Here is a 23,018-nt window from a genome sequence, read left to right as displayed (position 1 = left end):
GAGCCATTAGGTTATGAGTTTGAAAAAGAGACAAGCTCTCTTTGTTATGCTCGAGCGTACAAAGCTGTCAGAATGCCTCCAAACAACTCTATCAACAGAAGTGTTAAACCCAGTGGCTTGTTTTCTTCTGGTTTGTATGTCACGCCCAATACATTTACAACAAGTTGGTGAAAAATCCTGTTATCCTTGCTACTGAGTTAAACAACTATTTTATTAATTCTGTACATGAGATATCGCAATTGTTCAATCCACCTGACTATGACTATACTCCTATCAACCACACACAACCCATCTTCAAGATAAAGGAGATATCTGAAACTGAAGTAGCCAATATTATTGGATCCCTCAACAGCTCTAAAGCCAAGGATATCTATGATCTTGACACCAACTTCTTAAAAGCACACAAGGACGCTCTGATACCACCGATTACACATCTGATAAATCAGTCAATCAAGCTTTCTGTTGTCCCAACTGCTTGGAAAATAGGTGTAGTTAATCCAATTTTTAAATCTGGAGATATAACTGACAAAAATAACTACAGACCAATCACCATTCTACCAATTGTTTCTAAAATATTAGAAAAATGGGTAGTAACATTATTAACTGAGCATTTGAACAAGGGCTATACCCCCTTGCATCCCATGCAATTTGGTTTCCATGCCCACCACTCAACAGAGTCGGCCATCACTGTGTTTTTAGAGAAAACCAAAAACTTTCTGGATAAAAATGGTTGTGTTGGTGCTGTGTTTTTAGATTTGAAAAAGGCATTTGACACCGTTGACCACAATATTCTCTTAACCAAACTTACCCACTATAACTTCTCGGAACAAGCCATCAAGTGGATGAAATCTTATCTATTAAGCAGAACACAGTGTGTCAAGGTCAACGGAGTCAAATCACCATACCTGGAGTGTCCAGTAGGGGTCCCACAAGGCTCCATGCTCGGTCCAATTTTATTTTCGCTTTACATCAACGATTTACCGTTAGTATGCAAAAACATTCACATACAGATGTAATTCTCACATCTGCAAAAAATACCCAAGAAGCTGCCCTTATCCTCACGTCAGCGTTGTCCGATATCCAGAATTGGCTCACGAATTCATGTCTCCTTTTAAATACCAAAAAAACTGTTTGTATGATGTTTTCCAAACAGCCAGTGAAGGTCACACAATCAAATGTATTCCTGAGAGGAGAGGAACTTGAGTTAGTAAAAGAATTCCAGTACCTTGGTGTTGTTCTTGATCCTAATCTCTCTTTTAAAAATCATGTTAAAAAGATTTCAAAAACAATCAAATTCAATCTACTTAACTTCAAGCAGATTAGGCCATCGCTGACAGTCAACGCGGCCAGAATGTTTATGCATGCTATGATTTTTTCCCACATTGAATATTGTTTTACAAACTGGTCTCTCACTGGAACAACTACAATTAAACCAATAGAATCATTATATAAAAGGGCCCTAAAAATCCTTGACAGAAAACCAATCTCTCACCACCACTGCCATATCCTTGAGAAGTACAACCTCTTGAGTTTTGAAAATTTTAAAGTTCTTAAGTACGCCTGTATTATTTACAAAACACTGAATGGACTTGCACCTCCTCCATTAAAAGAATATATAAAACTCAAAGTTAGCAGTGGCAGAACCACCAGAGCCTATTCCAGGGGAGATTGCGAAGTACCTTACAGACACACGACTTTTGGACAATCTGTTATGTCGGTAAAGGGCAGTAACATCTGGAACAACATACCATGTACAATAAGAGAATGCCCTACCTATAGCACCTTTAAGGCCCACCTCAAAAACTGGCTCAAAACAAACCAACACTGTAATCATGGCTAGGCGGACCTCTCGCAGAGCCCGATACATATACGTATGTGCCGTGCTCTGTGACTGTCCGCCATGCTTTGCACTGTCTTTGTTGTTGTTATTGTTGTTGTGCAGTGCATGCCTACATATACGTATGTAGGCATGCACTGCACTATACTGCACTGTGATGTATTATTTTTGTGTACCTAAATTGTGAATGGGACTTTTCATCTGCTGCTAAGTATCTGATGTCTTGGTCCACTCTAAGCGGCAGGAGTGGGCCACCACATGTGGATCTATTTAACTATCATGCACTTGCACTTTAACAACTGGCACTTTACACCCGGCACTTTATAGAATCTACACCGCACTTTATGTCTATGTATGAATGGGTATTTTAATGTGAACTCCTTGTGTACTGTTATTATTATTACTCCTCCTTTTTTACTACGGATGTAAATTAGCAGGTTTGCTAACTCCGACACATTTACACGTGTACTCACATACTGATGTTCATTAATGTGTACTGTCCCTTTCAAATAAGTAAATAAATAAATAAAAAACATTATTTCCCCGGGAGACTGCAGATCCTCACACTTTTTTTCTGACTCTAAACTGTCAGTTGTGTTCTGAAGTAAAAGACAAGATTTGACCTGTGCCATACAGTCACTCAGAGCCAAAGTTTTGCTTCGAGTACAGAAATAGAAGCTTAAATAGTTGGAGTAATGGTCGAAATATCACCTCTGATAGATGTGGTGACTTCCACAAAGCACTTTTGGCACAAATGTCAAATCTGATTGAGCTAGCCTGCTGTCCGCAGGGCAAATATAGCAGCAATAATGGTCCTATTGAAGGGCTCATTGCTGTCAAATCCCTCTTGCTTTAGCTTGGCTTTATTGCAGGGGGGCATCAAATAAGGGTATTTCCATTAGTCTAAGAGGTGTTTAAATAATCCTTAAACCAAAATGAAGTATTGTTTCTGAGGTATCATAAATAAAATTGACAAACTGAGAAAGCACATCTTATACATCACTATTATGGTTCCATAATTTGTCTCTAAATGGCATCGTAGTTATACTGTATCTCACTTTCCCCTTTTTTTAGAGAGACTTATAAATTATTTGCCACTTTATTAATTACTGTAGGGAAACTCTCCTCGAGCTCTTCCTTACAGGGTGCAGGCTAATTTGGTTGGGATTCAAAATCCTTCCTCGAGAACACTTCACCCGGGTTTTGTCTCTGTGGATGACCAGGCTAAATTGAAGGCCTCTTTATCAAATATATATCTCCAATGGGAGGTAAAAAAATGCAGGACCCCAGAGGACCCCCAGAAGAGCAACATGCTTCTTTTTCCTGCGCTCCGGCAAAAGCTTAAATGCAAACAGCCTCGGGGTAGTGAAGCTACTGCATGTAAAGTACTGTACGCAAGGCGAGAAGATGGATGGATGGAGCAAAGGGAAAAGAAAAGGGATGCGAGGGGAAGGATTAAATAAAAACATCTGAGTGTATTAAACAGACGGAGAAATATAAACATTGCCAGGATTCAGGAAATGGACTAAGTGAGAGGAGAAGATATAAACTACAAGTAACTTCCTCGGTTTCCCCTTGTGGGCAGCCTGGAGCCTCTCATAAAGTCTCTCTCGCTGGACATGCACTTTGGCCATATTAGATCAGGAAGCAGGGAGTAGAGGTAAGGGGGGAAATAAAGAGAGAGACGATGTGAGGGACTGTGAAGGTGGGGCTGCAGCAAAGTGAGAACAAATCCACATAGTGTGCACGTATCTATCAACACATCTATCTATGCATGCAGCCATCCTGGTTTCACAAAGAAGGCGTGAAAAGAGGAAAGTAAGACAGCTTTTAGTCAGCCCAGTATTTTCTCATCCAGGTCTGGTCTTGAGTCAGTGTTTTATGTTTTATTTTTTATTCATTTAGTGTTTATTCATTGATTTTTTTGTTCTTTGATTTTTATGTTTCCAGAACACCAATCGAAACTTCTCGTCCATCGTTGGCCTTTGGTACGGATTTAAAACCCATACGTAACACAAACACTGGGGAGGAGACTGCATGCAGCCTGACAGGTAATACACATGCACACACACACACACACACACACTTGTACGTCCATCAGCACCCTTTGACTCTAAAACAGGATGTTGACACACAGTCTTGACAGCTGTGTGCTGTTGCGATTCGTGCCTCCTCTCTGATATACATACCCAAACAGGCTCTTAGACCATGCAAAGAAACAGCCACGGACGGAATAGTTTGACAGATGACCTGCACACACACACACACACACACACACACACACACACACGCACATACACACATTTACAAACACACAATAGCAAAAGTAAAAAACCTCTCCCTCTCAGCGGGTCAGACGTATCAGTGCCTGCCCATCCATCTGTGGCGGTGTGACGGGTAATCACTGGCTGTGATTGTGTGGGCAGAGGGCCGTTAGAGGCGGCTCATGCCTGACAGGTTGCACTCTGCCTGGGTAAGGAATGGGGCAGGGAGAGGGAGTGGGGGTTGGCCTGTAGTCTGGAGCTCAGGGCCTGGAGCTCATCAGTCAGGGGAGTGTCCTGGCTTTCTGGCCCCCAGCCGAGGCTGTCAGGAGACGGGCAGACCACGGTTATCTCTCCCCTTCCAAACCTCTGGACCCTGGGGCTGTCAACTGCCTCTCATCACATCAATCAAGATTCACTTCAATCCCGACCTTGTTAGGATCTGCAAGCCCCTGCTTACCCCTTTCCCCATAGCTGTCTATCTCAAATAGTTGTTTCCTTTAAAATCTTTGAGGTCAAAGTGGTTTCTGTGCTCCCTATGGAAATGTTAAATCTGTGACAACCACCCAAATATGAAACAGTAAAGTTTAGAGGTTCATAGCAACTGTTGTCCATAAAGGAAAAAGGCGCATATTATAAATTAACAATATCTCTTGCAGCTCTCCACCGTGCCTGATCTAATAAATCAAAGATGCCTTTACAAAAGTCCAAAAAGTAACACTATACAGCTTAAAACCGCTCCATCCTCCTAAGTATTACAACTTTTATAGATACGCAGCTTTGTACTTTTCTCACTTCTTGCTCTCCCTGCTCCAGCATCTTTAATAAGGCCTACCATCCAGCCACGGGTTGCACTTGTATAAATCCCAATCCAAATACACAAACCACTCTCTTTCTTCCCACATCTGATGATTCTCTAAACAAGCTTTTAGCTGCCATTCATGACCTGAAACAAAAGGACTTGATTACGCAACAATGAACTTTAGGTGAATTCTTGTTTTTCACAAGACGCACGAAAAACACAGACATGAAATTTCAAGAATAACCTCTGGAGACTTTATAATGGTTAGAAAGCTATCAGTGGACCAGACTGTTTCTGTCAGATCTCGGTCTTTATGAGGCTAAAAGCTGGAAGTTCAGTCAGAGTCATTTACTTCAGAGGATTAGATCATTTGTTGCAAACGGTTATATTTTGTGGAAAATGCATGCTCTGCTTTGAAGGAGGGTTTCACAACCTTCTCTATCTCATAACCCAGTTTTCTAAGTTGCAAAATTCTCATTAACCTAACATTGACCTGGAAAGTTGACAATTGGCTATGGGAGTCAGAGTAGAGTACACTTCTGTCATACTTTTTCCAAGGGCACAGAGAGTTGTATCAAATAATATGTCAAATAAATACTATAAGTATACCAGTCTTGAAGGGAAAAAAAGTCTATATTACATGATGTTGCAGGTAAATGTACATTTATTTGGTGCAAGAATGTGAGAAAAACCTGCGGTACTACCCCTGCTTTTCTTTGCAAATTCCTTACATACACATACACATACAATACACAGGACGGGACATTTAAACTGATTTGTTTAGACTTTTCAGTGTTAACCATGAAGGCAAACAGGCAGCTCTGCACATATCTTATGCAATTTCTTGTTCTGTCACATCTCTGCAGCTTTCTCAAACTATTCATACTTAATGTGGTTATCTTACTCCAGCTCTTAAGTATACCCATCCCTGTCTACTAAAAACACAGCAATTCACATCATGAATTTCATTTATCTGCTCCCACTTTAATAATTGATATTCCATTGTGTCAGCGATATGCAGATGCGAGGAAGACAGCGGCGTCTTTGGGAAATGTAGAGCTGTTCAGCAGCTGATAAACTATTCCTTCCACCTGCTTCAAACTTTTCTGACGCATGCCAATTACAACAGGTTGCGGAGTTTCTCCTCCTCTCTTGCCTTTGAATATGAAAGGGTGGGCTATGTGTGTGTCCATGAATAATAAAAGCTGTTTTCCGGCATCATGTGGGGAGCTCTCCCTTGTTTTAAATTCTCATTTTCCCGAGCTGTCAGACCCATGTGGTGATGTGATAGAAGGATTGTTAGTATGAGAGGGAGAGATAGGGAGGTGGCGCAGACAGGTAAGTTGGAGTGGTGAAACAACGATAGGAAGAGATGGACTGCAAAAACTACAACTAAAGACAAAGAGAAGGAGATTTCATCATAGAGGGTTATTATCATATTGTCAGGAAGAAATTACTGTGCAGCATGGTAAATTATATTCTAAATATTCAATGTTTTATGTGTCTATCGAGTTTAAAATAATCACGTTAGCTGAATGTATCTGTAGCTTTTTGCTCAATATCAACACAGATAATCACACGGACATACAGGGACTGTAGATCACCACATGTCTGCTGTCTTCAGAAGGGAAACCGCTGTTCATCCCCTGCTGTGTCAGCAACATCTTTCAACAGAAACAAGATAATACATTAATACAGACCCAAGCGTGCAGTTCTCGGTGACCCCGACCTCTGATTCCTCTAAGGAGGAGGGTGTAAGAGAAGAAGATGTCCCGATTGGTACCAAGGGTCCTGGCATGTCCACTGGTTTCTCTCACAGGGAGAAAAGTGATAAGAGGTTCGGCAAACAACCACCTGAAATACCACTCAGTAGCACACGGCTTTCTTTTTTATGCTGTTACAATTTACAACTCGGTTTACGCCTTTGTAAACAATCACATTAGCCAGCTCTAATTGACCGGCTATTTTTAATTAAAACTGACAGAGGAGTGGCTCTCTGTAAGCTCAAGTAATTTTGATCTGAAACTTGGAGGTCACTTCATAAAGTGAAGGAAAACACAAAAATAAATGATTAATACATGTTTGTAAAATTATAATTCAACTGGTGTATTTTGCTTATAAGTTATCAAAGCTGTGTCCGTCAGGTATCATTGAAATTTGCACTAAGTCACCTTCAGTGCTCAGTCAAAAGCTTGATAGATAAGTTGGCTGGATGCCGATAGTCAGGTGTTGACCTGAGGGTCAAACAGAATGCTGAGGGGATGTAGATTTCACCTGTGATTGATATATTGGCCAGCATGCAAGTATAATGATGAATGCTCCTGTCAGTGCAAATGTTGACTGACTTCCTGAATCAACCATAACTTCATCATTAATTAATCTATACTTGATTGTTATATTTCCATGACTTTGCATGTTCTTCTCACAATAGCTAAAATAAAAATTATGGTAGCAGCCGTAAAAACAAACAAACAAAACCAAATACTCTGAGTCCCTCATGTTGCAACATATAACACGGCTCTTTGCCTCTTGCCCCTTCTTGATTACGTGTGTGTGTGTTTATAGCCCAGGAGGAGGATTTTCGTCGCTACTGTGCATCATTGTTTGCCGTCCCTGTCAGCAGGGGCAGGGCTGAGCCTCAGATTACTACACCTGAATCGTGCCTCGTCATAGAAGTCCTGGATGAGGTGAGAATGACTGAAGCATTTCATTTTAACAAACGTGCTTTACCTGCATGAACACACACTTGAAACTTGAACAAGGCAAATGGGGGAGTAGACACACAGCTGTGCACAAGGCTTCACAGGCACCAGCATATTCTTTCTTTCGGTCTCTGTCTCATTCACGTGTGGGCTTGTTTTTGTTTTTTGTTTTTTTCTACAGACAGACAGAGACATAAATGGAGGATCTGATGCTGAACAGAGGAAAGACAACAACAGCAAGTGAGCCAAAATTTTTAAGAAACCTACCACATTCACATAACTGTCTTTGGCTTTTCATCTACAGACAAGCAGCAAGTAACTACAGACAGGAGTTGGTAAACAATCAGGTGAAAAGCAGGTGCCGCTTGATCAAAATTTGCGTTTTGTTCCTTTTGAGACAAAGTAAAAGATTATCATTTATATCACATCCAGTCTACTCATATTATATGAGACATCTTGGCATGACGTACAAGAAAGAGCAGTGTTGTGGAGGCTGGTGTCAGTAAACAGAAAATAGTGTCAGCGCCATAGATGGAGCATATGTCAATGCATGTCACAACAAGAGACAACCAACACAACAACATATAGTTCATCTCAACGCAGATCACACTCTGCCTTTTTATTTACTCCTTCACTTAATGATTTATTTTTCCTTTAAAATGTATGTCTTTGTATTTGTAAACTGTTTTTGAATTTTAACTGTCTTAAATTGTAATTGTGCTTTGGCAACACATAAGAAATGTCATGCCAATAAAGCTTATTGAATTGAATTGAATTGAAAATCAAACATCACAAAAGTACAAGCATACATTAAAATTCAGACGGTAATTAATAAGGAATTTTGTGAAGTATAATCTGTTTTGATTGCCAATATTTCTGAAGTATAATAATTGTAGTGTCAGTGAAGTTATGTGCAACCATGAAAATGTGGACTGGAATTTTTTCCACACAGGGTTTCCTCTGCGCAGCAGGTCCTGAATAAGGAAACACTGGTACCCCAAACAGCCTCAACCAATAGTGGGTCCTCAAGAGTCAGCTGCTCCTCTCCCAGTCCGGCACAACCATCCAGGCAGCCTAAAGCACCAGCACAAGTCAAAGCAGTTCAGCAGCTCCATGTAGCTAAGCCCCAGAGTTCACAAGCAGAACACTTGACAAAATGTGAGCTTTGTGGGGGGGGGGGGGGGGGGGTTTATTAGTAAGGATGAGTAAAAGGGAAAGTTTTTTTTTTTTTTTTTTTTTTACAGTATTCTCTACAGAAACAGGTGTAGTGTTAGATATTGTTGTAGGTGTTAGAAATTATGGAAATATTGAAGAAAAATTTGGCATTGACTTCAGTTATTGTTTAATCAAACAGAAATGACTGTGGCTCCATTTAACAGTTCGATCAGGAGAGACTCGTTCTGAGAGAATATTTATTTAAATGTGCACAGAAAAATGAGAAATGTAAAGTCTTTGGTGATTAGACCCCATCATGATGTCATCTATTTCAGGAGGGTGGTAAAGACATACAGTCAGGTCCATAATTATTTGGACAATGATACAGTTGTCGTCATTTTGGCTCTGTACACCACCACAATGGGTTTTAAATGAAACAATGAATACCTGCTTAAAGTGCAGACTCTCAGCTTTCATTTAAGGCTTTTTTCAAAAATGTAGTATGAACCGTGTAGGAATTACAACCATTTCTTCACACAGTCACCCAACTTTAAGGGCTCATAAGTATTTGGACAAACTAACAAAATCATCAGTTAAACAGTCAGTTTCAATACTTGGTTGCAAATCCTTTACAGTCAATGACTGCCTGAAGTGTTGGACACATAGGCATCATCAGATGCTGGGCTTCTTCCCTGGTGATGCTCTGCCAGCCCTTTACTGTAGCGTATGCACTTCCTGCTTGTGTTTTGGGTGTTTTGCCCTCAGTTTTGGCTTCAGCAAGAGAAACGCATGCTCAGTTGGATTCAGGTCAGATGATATGACTTGGCCGTTGCAGAACATTCCACTTCTTTGCCTTAAAAATGTCTTTGGTTGCTTTTGCAGTATGCTTCAGGTCATTGTCCAACTGCACTGTGAAGCATCGTCCAATGAGTTTTGAAGCATTTGGTTGAATCTGAGCAGATAATGGTGCCCCAAACACTTCAGCTTTCATCCTGCTGCTCTTGTCAGCAGTCACATCATCAATAAATACAAGAGAACCAGTTCCACTGGCAGCCATACATGGCCATGACATAACAGTACCTCCACCATGCTTCACTGATGAGGTAGTGTGCTTTGGATCATGAGCAGCTCCTTCCCTTCTTCCTTCTCTTCTCTTCCCATCATTCTGGTAGTTGATCTTTGTTTTATCTGTCCATAGTATGCTGTTCCACAACTGTACAGGCTTTTTAGATGGTTTTTGACAAACTCTAATCTGGCCTTCCATTTTTAAGGCTAACCAATGGTTTGCATCTTGTGATAAACCCTCTGTATTTATTCTAGTGAAGTCTTGTCTTGCTTACAAGAGCAGCAGGATGAAAGCTGAAGTGTTTGGGGCACCATTATCTGCTCAGATTCAACTAAATGCTTCAAAACTCATTGGACGATGCTTCACAGTGCAGATGGACATTGACCTGAAGCATATTGCAAAAGCAACCAAAGACATTTTTAAGGCAAAGAAGTGGAATGTTCTGCAACGGCCAAGTCATATCATCTGACCTGAATCCAACTGAGCATGCGTTTCTCTTGCTGAAGCCAAAACTGAGGGCAAAACACCCAAAACACAAGCAGGAAGTGCAGACGGCTGCAGTAAAGGGCTGGCAGAGCATCACCAGGGAAGAAACCCAGCATCTGATGATGCCTATGTGTCCAACACTTCAGGCAGTCATTGACTGTAAAGGATTTGCAACCAAGTATTAAAACTGACTGTTTAATTGATGATTATGTTAGTTTGTCCAAATACTTATGAGCCCTTAAAGTTGGGTGACTGTGTGAAGAAATGGTTGTAATTCCTACACGGTTCATACTACATTTTTGAAAAAAGCCTTAAATGAAAGCTGAGAGTCTGCACTTTAAGCAGGTATTCATTGTTTCATTTAAAACCCATTGTGGTGGTGTACAGAGCCAAAATGACGACAACTGTATCATTGTCCAAATAATTATGGACCTGACTGTAGTAGATTAGGGAAGTGTTTGGCAGTGTATTTTCAAGGGCAAATTTATTAATCCCAATACCAGTGAAAAACTTAAATGAAAAGATTATGCGACCACATGCCCGTAAAAGCATCTAATATCCTTATTGTTGTTTGTCTTATGTTTTGCACAGCATTGCCCTCTAAAAGTAAACCATCAACCTGCCCCACTCCCAGGACTCCAAAGACATCAATCAAGACACCAACCTCAACGTCACAAAAGCCCACTTGCTCCCCAAAAGTCCAGAAATCAACACCTGACCATGGATCAACACGTTTGTCCTCTTCCTCATCAGCACTTTCCCAAACCAAGATCCCTAAATCCTCCCATTCCTCTGTCTCATATTCACCTGATGTTTCTCCTTTGGCTAGCACCAGATCCCCAGTCCCAGAAGAGCATATCTCCTCTTCTCCATCCTTAACCTTCCCTCTTAGGTCTACGTTCATAGTCTCACCATCAAGTTCCACTGACTCAACCTTATTGCCTAAAGTTTACCATTCAACACCATTAGAAAAAGGCTCAGACCCATCTCTGTTATCAGAACAACTCCAATCTTCCCAGTTATGCCCAGAACCAATCTCATCACTGGAGCTTTCCCAATCGACCCCAAGCAATCTGGAGTCCCCGAGGCAATTCCAACATGACCTCTGTGACCCTCAGTCTCTCCTATCAGAGAATCGACTCCAGCCGCCTCTGTCACCTGTGTCCTCCAATCCAAGCCCACCACCAAAATCTCTGGCGCCAAGTCCACCTGTAAAAACCTCATCCAGCTTATCTCTATTTAACAAGTCCCCTCCAGATGCATATTCCAGACACGGGTCAACTCCAACTCCAGTGTTTATGTCCTCTGTCCCCATCTCTCATGACCATAAATCACATCAGGACACACAGCGTGTCCCAACACTTCCTCTACATCACTTGAATCTCATCCAGTATCCTCCCTCAGCACTGAAAATGGAGCAGGAAGAGGAGCTATCACAAGGTAAGTGAATTGTGTGTGTGCACAGATGGTGCTTAGATGGTGATAAAAGCACAAATTAGACACACAATAGTTACTTTGTGGATAATGAATGGTTGATAATGGTTGGTAAGTTCACTGGGCTTGAATATTTTTTTAATCAGTCAAAAATTCGTTGAAGATTTCTTAGAGATGAATAGGCAGGGACTCACATGAGGCTGTTGAGCAGATATTGAATGTGTTTTGAGCATGGACCAGGTCTGTTCCAATCTGGGTCAGCTGGTGTTCAGTCAGCAGACTCAACTCATAAAGGGCCCTGTCTTGCACCTGTTTAAGTAGCAAATGCGCTGCGGTATATTGTTGGCTGCTTGTGTCTCCTATTTCCCAAGTCTACCATGTAAATAGAGTGCCAGGGGTAGGCGCATCAGGCTTTTAAAGGGATTGGGTGATGACACTCTGATTGGTTGAATTTAAGTTACATCCCAAACAAACCTATGATTAATCAAAGGACTAATAGCAACCCCTTTGCCCCTTGTGCCTTACCTTGTGCCCAGATCATGTGCCATTTAACTAGCAAAGTGGTTGGACACGGCCTAAATGCACTTGCACCATGCACTTTAAACTATGTGCCATAAATTGTTTAAACAGGGCCCATAGAATGTGATATGTACAGACTCTGATCTTAAGTCTGCAGGTCTAGTCGTTCTCAAAAAGATTTTTTTAAACTAGTTTGATATTTGACTGATGATGCCACTTATGTGTGTCGCCTCAGGGGGACATACAGGGATATAAGCAGCTTTACCTGATGCTAGCTTTGTTTTACAAAGTTCACTTACCTCAAATTCTTTCAGTAGACTATACAGTTTGTGTTGCCCGCAGCTCTCTATCTAGTATCATACCCAAACCGTACATTTTACCTCCTTTTTAGCCTTCTCAGGACAAACGACCCTGCATGCAAACAGTGGGTGCCGTCCAGCTTTGTCAAAAGAACGCAGCAATTGGCTCTCTTATGGGATTTGCAAGGTCGTCTACCGCCAGAACTCCAGTCGTTACTGACCAGTCATTAAGTGTTGTATCTTGTGTATTTTCTCAGTTGTCAGGTTTACGCGTCTTCCTGACTGTCAAAGACAAAAAATATGAGCAAATTTGTATAAACAATTGTTATGTGTAGTCTGTCCAGTCCTTGTAGGTTTCTGCTAGTCAGGTTTGTCCCAAGCTTAATCTGTCTTTCATGCAGTCAGGTGTTTGTTCTTGTTATGGTTGTATCATCACCACACTTGATCCTCTCAACTGCATGACGCACCAGTAGGGCTCTGTATTTGTACTTGGTACCTTTAAGGTATGGACTGAAATGACCCAAGTAGTATTGAAATGTCTCCAGTAAAACAATACCTGCATTCAATCTTTTTTGTACCCGGATCTAGAAAAAAATGACTATTTGTATGGGTGTGTTCGCAGCCAATCCCCCAAACGTTCTTTACATTAAAGCGGCATGTGATTGACCCACTCCTGCAGCAGCTACAACCCATACAGTTTGTGATGTGGTGAAGTTGAGCATGGTATATTTGACAGAGTTGGCAGTTCAGCATGTTGAGATACCATGAAAAAACATTTGAAAGTGAATTGTTGATTACTTCAGGTAAGATAGATGGTTACTGGGCTACTTTATTCATCTTTGGTGTGTTAAAAGATAGCTTGTATTTAATTTAAATGACGATAAAAAAAATCACTTTGTTACTGGTGATTGGTGGTTATTGTAGTTTTTTAAATGATACCCAGTCCCAGGCATCACGGCTCTGTGAAAGTAGTATGTTTTGGACTTCAGCTACAGATCTCAAAGTGTGTATCTAAATGGGGACAGTGACTACAACTGCAACATCAGGTGCCATGCCTACTCCCTGTCAACAAGAGTAGAGACAAAGCTCCTCACTATTTCCATAAATAACAACACATGCGATCAGAATTCAGTCCTCCTGCATTCATGTATATGCCAATAATACAGTTCTTTGCTCAGTTGGTCCCTCCTGAGATTCAGTTCTCCATGAAAGATTCTCCTCATTATTCAAAAAGCACTTGCCAATTTACACCTCATATAATTAACAGCTCTAACTAAGATCATGTGATTTGGAAAGAACATTTCCACATATACTCAGCATTTTCTAAAACTGTCTCGTGGTGGCACAGATCTTGAAATTGTCAGAGCGAGACTCTAGGAGGCAGTCTTGAACGTGAAAACTCAAGCGACTGGATGTATTTTTAAGGTCAATCTTATTATCAAGGCCTCACATTTCTTTGTGCCTGATCACTTAAGTTCTTAACAAAAAACTGAATGTAATGCTAAAATTAAGTTCTTGATTATCCTGAAGAAGGCCACTGGTGTTTTAAGAGTGAGCACAACTTGAACCCAAAGGCATACAAGGAGCATGGTAATAGACTGAAGTGTGTTGAATTTTAAAGTTAAATTTCTTAGCTATGGAACAAGTGCTGCTAGAATTTTGACCTTCATCACTCCTGTTGTCACATATTACAAATATCTAATTTAACAGCCACCCACACTGTACTCAAAAGTTTAACAGTGACTCAGCTGTATTATAATATTTCTTCATTGTCTGTCTTGTTTTGTCTATGTGTGTTCCTTATCAGCTAGGATCCTACCATTGCTGGATTTCAGAGAGAACTGTCAACACCTAACACTCCACCAATTTCTGTTGGGAAGGGGAGTTTGATTTTCCCTAACCAGTCACTACAGACCAAAGTATCCATCTGAATCTAACTCCATTTTAAGTTCACACAAAGGCATATCCATGCCAGCATACCTGTTTTGCTGGGTTTTAAGAGTGGAGCGAAGTGAAGTAACACAAACTACGATGTCAATCGATATTGAGAATATATGTCGATTGAGAACAGCCTTGATGGCAGCATCTGTCTTGTCCATAGTACTCACCATTGTTGTTATCACTCCTCTCTGGTTTCAGCACATTCCTTGACAACAACTTGATGAAGGCGCTAAGGCTAATTTATACTCCCTTTATGTACAAAAATGGATACTTCCATTTCAAACATTAACGTCACTGCTCTCATACTTCCATGAATCCCTTATGATGGCACAGACACAGCCAATAGATGGCAGTAAAGAGCAGAGTGGAACAAAAGTTCCACACAACATCAAATGAGACGATGGAGGAGGTCGTAATATATTACCTTAAAACAGAGGCAGCATCGTAGATTTCTTTGTCGTCTCCTGTGGTCGTATCATGCTTGAACTATGCTACACTGCTTCCACAATCTCCAGTGGTACTGCTACGTTTCGTCTGTATCTGTAAGCTTCCAGAAAACATGCACAAATATGGACTAACTGAACTCAGAGTACAGTTGTTCATGTCACGTTGCCGGATGAATCAGTCAACTCGAGCTCAGTGGAGTGGGCTGATCCAAATGTCTTGACCCTAGCGACTCTTACCAGGGTGATCTCTGAAGAGGCTTTTTCCTCTTGGAGGAAGAACCTGAGCTGGAGATCTCTAATAGCACTATTTTCTGCAGAGCACAGGGAAAATAATGCATTTACAGGGCTCAAATCTAAGTACATTTTATCAGGGGTTGCTAAAGCTGACAATCAGGCACCAGTACAAAAGTGATTTCACTCCAGCCAATGTTACTAACAAAAGCCCACTGAATTAAATTCATTATTTTGTCCATTTGCAACCACTGGTAACCACTTTCAAAAGAACAAACAAAAAGAAAACAGTGTTCAGATGAAATATAAACTCCAAGTAGCCAGTTTAAATAAGTGTTAAAAACATTTTGAAGCCAGTAAACAATGTGGCTGGAGTTAGATGTACTGTAGCCAGATCTTAAAAGCAAATGTTCTATGTACCCGTCCAACTAAACATCCTTACTTTCTACTACTGCTTTCTACAGTATACCTCCATCATACATTCTATTTTTGGTTGTATCACATAAATCATTTTGACACAATTTGCATTTCAAGGCACTTTTATTTGGTGAGATTTCCAGAGACCAAACAGTATTTCTGGGGACTTAGATTTGGGTTACAAACAAACAAGAGAAATTATGATGGGGAAGCACAGGTCTTTGGAGTAAAGTGATTCCTGATAGAACACTTTGTCGTGCTACATTTTGCCTCAACACAATTCTCAAAGGCCAGGCAGTTTATATGAAGAAAATGCTTGTAGATCTCAGCAATAATGGCCTCCCTTTATTCCACTGGGCTGTCAAAGCCAATTTAGGTCAACCGTAAAAAGTGTTCTCCTCTTTTTTTTTTATATTGATTAGGGTTTTAAGTAAATACCTGACATAATGCTACAACAGACAGGGAGGTAATTACACTATAAAGAATGGCCCTAAATTCCCTTTAGTATACAGTATACACACACACACACACACACACACACACACACACACATTTGGATTCACTGATGCAGATACATGCTTCTGACTCATACATGCAGGTGTACGCACACACACACACACACACACACATGTATTTGTACTAGAGTACTACATACACATATGAGAGCAATTTGTTTGAAGTGTTTTTGCTGAATTGCTAAAGTACGCCGTGTGTGTGTGTGTGTGTCTGTGCACATTGGGAAGTTATGAATGTGTGTGCATAGGCCATGGTTTGCTGAGAGCAATTCTTTTTCCAGAAGCTTCTGGGAATGTTTTACTGTCTCTTTAGAATTAAAAAATTGTGCTAAAATCTGAGCTTTAAAAAGAGAACCAGGGAAACTGTAAACTGCGATGCTCAAAAATGCCCCATGCCTTCCTAGCTTTTCCTCTTCTGGCTTTTACCTCTCTTAGTCACACTTCTACCCCTCTTCCTCTCTTCATCCATCATCCCTGTGTTTTCCTTCATCCTTCTCATCCTTCTCTTCACAGCTCTTTGACTAGTTTGGCACTGAAAGCCTGCTTTATTAGCTTATTAGAGCTTGACGCGTGCGTGGTAATGTCAAGGACAAAACGTTTTAAATTTTTCACAGGATGTTAGAGATGAAAATGTTTCAGTGTTTGAAAGTCTGATGAATCAGGGACGGTCAATGTGTTCGTACTCTTCACACTGAAAGTACATTTGAGCCATATTTAGATTATACGTGTTGATAAAGGTCTTAAAAATGTCTGTATTTTTCATAAAGACAGTGGTGACGAAATGTCCATTGATAGCCTGGGTCTGGATCCACACGATGAAGACTCCTCAGACGAAGAAGCACAGATGCACGGACGTTTAACAAGAGGGAGATCCAGAGAAGAGCAAGGGAATCCTGCCACATCTCATACAGAAGATCCCTTTGTTCCAGCAGATGCAGACAGAGGAGAAGATTTGCAGACTGATAAGCAAGAACAGCTGTCAGAACCATCCATGGTAACATGTTTCCATATTCCCACATGCTTTTTGCTTCTTGAAGGATGAACCTTAGGCTAGAAAGCTCTGATAGCACTATTTTATGGGGAGCACAAGACATATTTTGCATTTACGGGGCTCAAATCTAAGTACATTTTATCAGGGGGTTGCCAAAGCTGACAAGCAGGCATCAATACAAAAGCGATTTCACTTTAAACCAGTGTTACTAACAAAAGCCTGCTAAATTGAATTCATTATTTAGTCCATTTGCAACCATTGGTAACCACTTTCAAAAGGGGATGCCAAAAGAAAAAAGCACTCAGATGAAATATTAGAGAGAATGAAATCATTGTTCCCGTGTTACTTGTTCAAAGTGTACGACACCAACTCATTACTTCTGATAAGACATGTCTCACTCACAGCCGCCCTATTGAAGCCAGCATACCCCTTCCTTCTTAATGCAGAGGTGCACATAACTAATACAGGAACATTTATTGGCACGCAGTTTTTAATTGCATAAAAATGGAATGCCTTGTATAATTAAATGAGGGCTCCAGCAAACTTCTTCACTTGATAAAAGTTATAATTGATATTACAGTGGGGGAAAATATTTGATTGCTAACAAACGAATGAAAGAATTACCAAATAGGCTGTAATCATTATACACCAATATGTTAGAGTTTGTCTTTCAAGCCGGGTAATAAAATGAACAAATGGGCAAGTTTTAGGAGTTTTAGAGAACCACATCATTAGACTGGACATAATGGCTCCATAGGATGAGAAGACTTCAGCGACATACAGTTACAGTTTCTTATTGTAGCTGACCTGATCTATTAGATAACATTTGTATCACACTAATTACTTTACATTATTCATCTATAGCTCGGAGACACCCAAGGCAGTGGTGTTAAAGGTGCACACCGCTGAAGGAAGAAAAGAGAAACAGAGTGGATTAAAAAGACACTGCTTGAATGGTCCCAAATGACCTATCAGCCATTTAATGGTATGAATCCTTTATGCTATGACAGGGGAATGAAAAAAAATAAGGGGGTGGGGGGTGGGTAGTGCTTTATTAAAATGCTGGAGCAAAATGAGGTTCATGATTGTGGAGATGGTGGTTATCTGTGGCCTCTGGATCTGAATCAAACTGCTCCTAAAATGATTAGATAGTCATTTTTTTCCAGCTCTCTCTTTCTCTTTGGACCCAATCTCTTCTCCTCTCTAGTCTTACATGTATTTGCTATACTTGCTCCTCCTATCTTTCCTTCGGTCCACGTTTTTGTCCCCTTTTTTTGCCCCTCCTCCTTTTTGTTTTACCTTTACCCTTTAGTTCAGGCAGCTAGTCAACTTCTACATCCTATTTGTAGTGAAGAGACATTGGTCTGCACAAGCACAACTCCAATTTTTACAGCTACACAGTCCCATTGTGTTTGGTCTCTTGCCATTTCATTGTTATGCCTCTCTTCTCTCTTCGGCCCTGTCTTCCTCTTGTCATTCTCCATCCTTGCTCCTTCCTCATCCTTAGCAACACTATTCCCACATGCCTTGCTTCCTATTTTCTCCTGGCCCATCTGCAGTGTCTCGCGATGCTACGGCTAGCATGCTAATGCATCAGATCTAATCTCAGCGAAAACACAGCTTCCTCATTTTACCCCCGTCTCACAGGAGGACACTTGCGCGGGGAAGAAACAGCTAACCCACCACGCCGTTGTGAGATGCTCTCAGCAGCTCCAGGGGTTAATTAAAAATCAATTCATCAAGTGGAAACAAAGGAAACAGGGAGTGAGGGGAATAATCTCCAGTGAAAGACACCGGCTTATTAATATGCATTCACACAGTAGAAAATGGAAAAACACAAATTTAAACACACTCACCTGTCTCAATAAAAGTTAAATTGATATTGAATTTCGGTTTGTCCTTTGAACTGATTGTGTTAGGATTGAAATGAAACTCAAGACCAAACTCTTACTTCCTTATTCCCCTGTACTCTCTTCACTCTATTCCCATGTCCCCCAATACATCCCTCCATAATCTATTTCTCTGTGTATCATCTCTCCATCTCATCCTCACATGATCTGTCTTTCTGCCTCACTCCTTCCACTTATTCCCTTTTTTTATACCACTTACCCCCTCCTTCCTTCCACCCCTCATTCTCCTGCGTCTCTCCATCTGTTTCCATATCCCCTTAGGTGATGCACAACCAGAGTGTTGGGTCTGGATCAGAGCAGTTCTGTGATCTGGATGGGTTGCCGCCTCTGGGTTTGGACATGAATTCCGGTCAGTCCGACACACCAGAGCACACACGCCGTGACCCACTGCACACATGCCAAACTTTACCCCATTGCTCAGATCCAACAGGTACGTTATCAACGTGAAGTCTTTTCTGGTGTACGTGTGTGTGTGCATGAGTTTTTATGCTCCTATTATACCACGCTTTTTGTCTTTAAACTGGCTCATGTTTTCCTATAAACTACATCAGGAAGTGCCGTTACTGTTTTTGTGCTTCAAGAGATTAGATTGTGAAGATTACCTCTGTGTCCAACTTTTGCCTGGAGATACTTTCCAATTTGCAAGCGTTATTCATATCACAAAGGCCTCATAATAGGATTTAGAACAAATATGTAAAAACGTAGAGCTTACAAGAGAGATGAAAATGAGTTTTAAACCCAGAGGAGTGCTGGCTGCTTGGTGGAAAACGAGAGATGGGGGACAACACCGATAATTTACTACTGGTGGGTCCAAGGGGAGCTTTCCTGAGATGCCTTTTTTTATTTTTTGTGTGTGTGTGTGTGCCTTTTCTTGCACATGTGTCTCAGCCTGTGTGCTTCTTTTTTTATACTTAGGGAAATAATCTCCATTTTCTCGAACTATAGGTGAACACAGTTTACCCAGAACTTGTGAAAGTCTATATTTCAACACAAAGACACGTTGACAGCCTTTTCTTCTTGTTTCTGTCTCAGCTGAAAAGACTAGATAATAATGCCTGTGTCCTTCACATTGCACCCAAAGTTTACTTTGTTTTTACCTTTGAGAAGAACGTTAAAAGGCATGTGTTGTTCTTATGCAATGCATCTGAAAACATATTGTCTAATCAGTCATTATTGCTAAAAAATACGTATGTTCCATTATTTTTCTAACACTATGTCTAACACTTTGTCTGCAATACTGAAATGAATAGAATACTGAAATGGTTTGGGGATTTCAGATTTCCTCCCTCCTCCTCATTTCTTTTAATGCCAAGTTTCACCTTGAACTACAGCAGACAAATCATGCTGTTACAAGATGTTTTTGTAAAACTTCTGACATTAACTGTGTCTGGTACACCATGCTGTTGCCACAGAAGTATCCCTTAGGTATATGATGGATTTCCTATTTGTACCCACAGCATGAGCATTAAAAATAATGTTCTTAAGTACTAATGATTTGTAAACTGGCCATGACTTTGAGGTGCTGAGACTGCCCAACCAGGCTGATGGAAGTCTCGCCTCCACCTCCAAATTGCATCAGAGTTAAAATAGTAATATTTGGATCAAATCAGATGCTGTAATTTATCGTGGTGCTCTTTACACCTTGCTCTCTTGTCCAAGGCTTTTGAATTGCATGCATTTCAAACAGCAGCTGTACTTCTATGATTCAGTAAGGATTTCTAATTCATACTTTACTTGCGTAAGTAAATTGCCGCGGCGCAAAATGATCCCATCAACCTTTTCTTTCATCAAGTCTTGAAGCCCTGCATTTCACTGTTTCATTGTCAAGTCTGTGTTAAATGAATGAGGTTGACAGTGAGAGACTCCCACAAGGGCAACACTACCCTCCTCGCACCATGCAGCACAGCCGCTCGTCAAACCCCGCACTGTCTCTGCCACCATCGTTAAAGCTCCAAAGTTAATGAGAGAGAAAGGTTAGAGAGGAGGAATATCACCTTGACAACGCTCCGCACTCATTTATGTCCCTCCATCCCTCCATCTGTCTCCTCTATTTTACTCTTTTCTTTTTTTTCCCAGACAGGGCTGGGATCCAACAGGTTTTATATGTCTCCTGCTCTACCTTTCCACCTCTCTCTCCTTTCTGCTCTTACTCCCTGTCACCTGGTCAGTCAGAAAATGAGGTTGTTAGTGTGCAGTTTCTGTCTCGTGTGCATCCAAAGAGACAGACAGATAGACAGACAGGTAGGACAATGGCCAAACCTTTACAGAGAGAGAAGCAATAGATGCAGCTGTATAGTATAGTAGTATAGTATATAGTATGATGTACTGAAAAGGAGACAAACAGGTAGACAGACAAACAGCAAGGAAATCAAAGACCAGCAGACAGATGCATGAAATACAGACAGAATTCTGGTGGTATCTTTGTATGCATTTCTGAGTCATTTTTCCATTTCAACCCGCTCCATTTTCTTTTTGTGAGTTTCGAAGCTATCTGACTTCTCTGCTCCCTTTTCCACTTTTCATTTGCAGCTGATTTAGACTAGTTAGTGGATTCTCCATCCAGTCAATAGTATTAATTGATTGGGTAACCACTGGAGAGAAAGAAGAAAACAGCAGTAATTGCATTGCAGCTGTCAGGATTGGCTGAACAGGCTTGTTAAGCAATATTGGTTTGGTGCAGATGCTGCTGCTGAATAGACAAATGGATTAATGTATCACATGTCATTTGCTTAATTTGCTTGAATCTATTTATATATTTATTAGTATCAATAGGCTAATCAGCATGCTCTCAAAGGAATATGTGAATGGACCATTAACTTTTAACACTGCAATACATGGTGGCAGCATGTAATGTGTTAAAGTGACATGCCAGCACCACAACAGTGCCAGTGGAAAGTCAGTTGGGATCCTTGTCGTGGTAGACACATGAAATCCGTGGTTCAACAACATCATGTAGTGAGTGATAGTTAATGTTGCAACCATAGACTGTATAAATAATAGATGTAGCTACAGTGATGTCACTCATTGGTTTGTGGACTGAAATTTTAAAGCTCAAGTTTGGCATTTCAGCTGTCGCCATCTTGGTTTATTGGAGTGAGAGGTGACCATATTTGGACGAGGGGGTTGAGCTGTGGAGGGGTGATGGGTAGATTTGACCGAGAAGCCGAGGACACTATCAGCAGACAGCCTCACTCAAGCTTCCCCGCCCTTAAATATGTGTAACTTTAGGCCTCTATATATAACAGATGATTTATAACAAAATTCAGCCCCTGTACAGTTGACATGAATGTTAAAATTAGCTATAGAGAGCAAACATGTTTTTGTACCAGGCTGCGAACATGTTTATTTCTGCTGTGAAGTTGGGCATTTTAACATGGGGGTCTATGTGGCTGACTCTATTTTGGACCCGCTAGGGCCACTCTATGAAGTGCAGTTTTTGGCACTTCCTTATTGGGTTCTTTTCAGCATCGGAGGTTGCCGCTTGGTTAGAACTCCATAGGTAGAAGGAAAACTGCTAAATTTGTGTATGGAGAATTTCAGGGAGGTGGATGGGTCAAACAAACACAGGGCTTTCACCAAGGAGACCACTTGTCATGTCCCATGTGAGACTAAAGTCAACAATGTCTTATTTTCACTATATGTACTTACGTACTTTATGTTCTTATGCCACTTAATTTTTATTTTTTTATATACTTTATTAATCCCCCTGAGGGGAAATTCATTTTTTTCACTCTTTTGTCATTAACACACATGCACACATGCACAAACAGGACCAATACATGCACAAAGTGGAGAGATGTCAGAGTGAGGGGGGTTGCCTTGGTCAGACCCCGAGCAGTTGGGGGGTTCGGTGCCTTGCTCAAGGGCACCTTGGCAGTGCGAGACAAATAAGCAACCAGGCCTGTGAAAACGAGCCCAAAACAAGCGACTTTTTCTACAGAGCCCCACCTAGGTTCCAGTGAGAGAAAATTAAATTATGTGCACGGTTTTACAGTCCGTGGGGACG

General features: G+C 40.9%; 1 protein-coding gene across 1 annotated transcript in view; it reads left to right on the top strand.

Annotated features, from left to right (window-relative positions):
* zbbx (zinc finger, B-box domain containing) overlaps positions 1 to 23,018 on the top strand; it is a 77,644-nt gene that overhangs the window by 42,583 nt on the left and 12,043 nt on the right. The window contains exons 11-17 of the mRNA XM_033630789.2: positions 3,788 to 3,888; positions 7,466 to 7,587; positions 7,784 to 7,842; positions 8,555 to 8,760; positions 10,901 to 11,749; positions 16,879 to 17,105; positions 19,274 to 19,442. Of these exons, the coding sequence (XP_033486680.1) occupies positions 3,788 to 3,888; positions 7,466 to 7,587; positions 7,784 to 7,842; positions 8,555 to 8,760; positions 10,901 to 11,749; positions 16,879 to 17,105; positions 19,274 to 19,442 (1,733 nt within the window). The remainder of the gene's footprint in view (positions 1 to 3,787; positions 3,889 to 7,465; positions 7,588 to 7,783; positions 7,843 to 8,554; positions 8,761 to 10,900; positions 11,750 to 16,878; positions 17,106 to 19,273; positions 19,443 to 23,018) is intronic.

Source organism: Epinephelus lanceolatus, chromosome 4, assembly GCF_041903045.1.
Source record: "Epinephelus lanceolatus isolate andai-2023 chromosome 4, ASM4190304v1, whole genome shotgun sequence".
Classification (NCBI taxonomy): domain Eukaryota; kingdom Metazoa; phylum Chordata; class Actinopteri; order Perciformes; family Serranidae; genus Epinephelus; species Epinephelus lanceolatus.
This window is presented reverse-complemented; position numbering and strand designations above follow the sequence as displayed.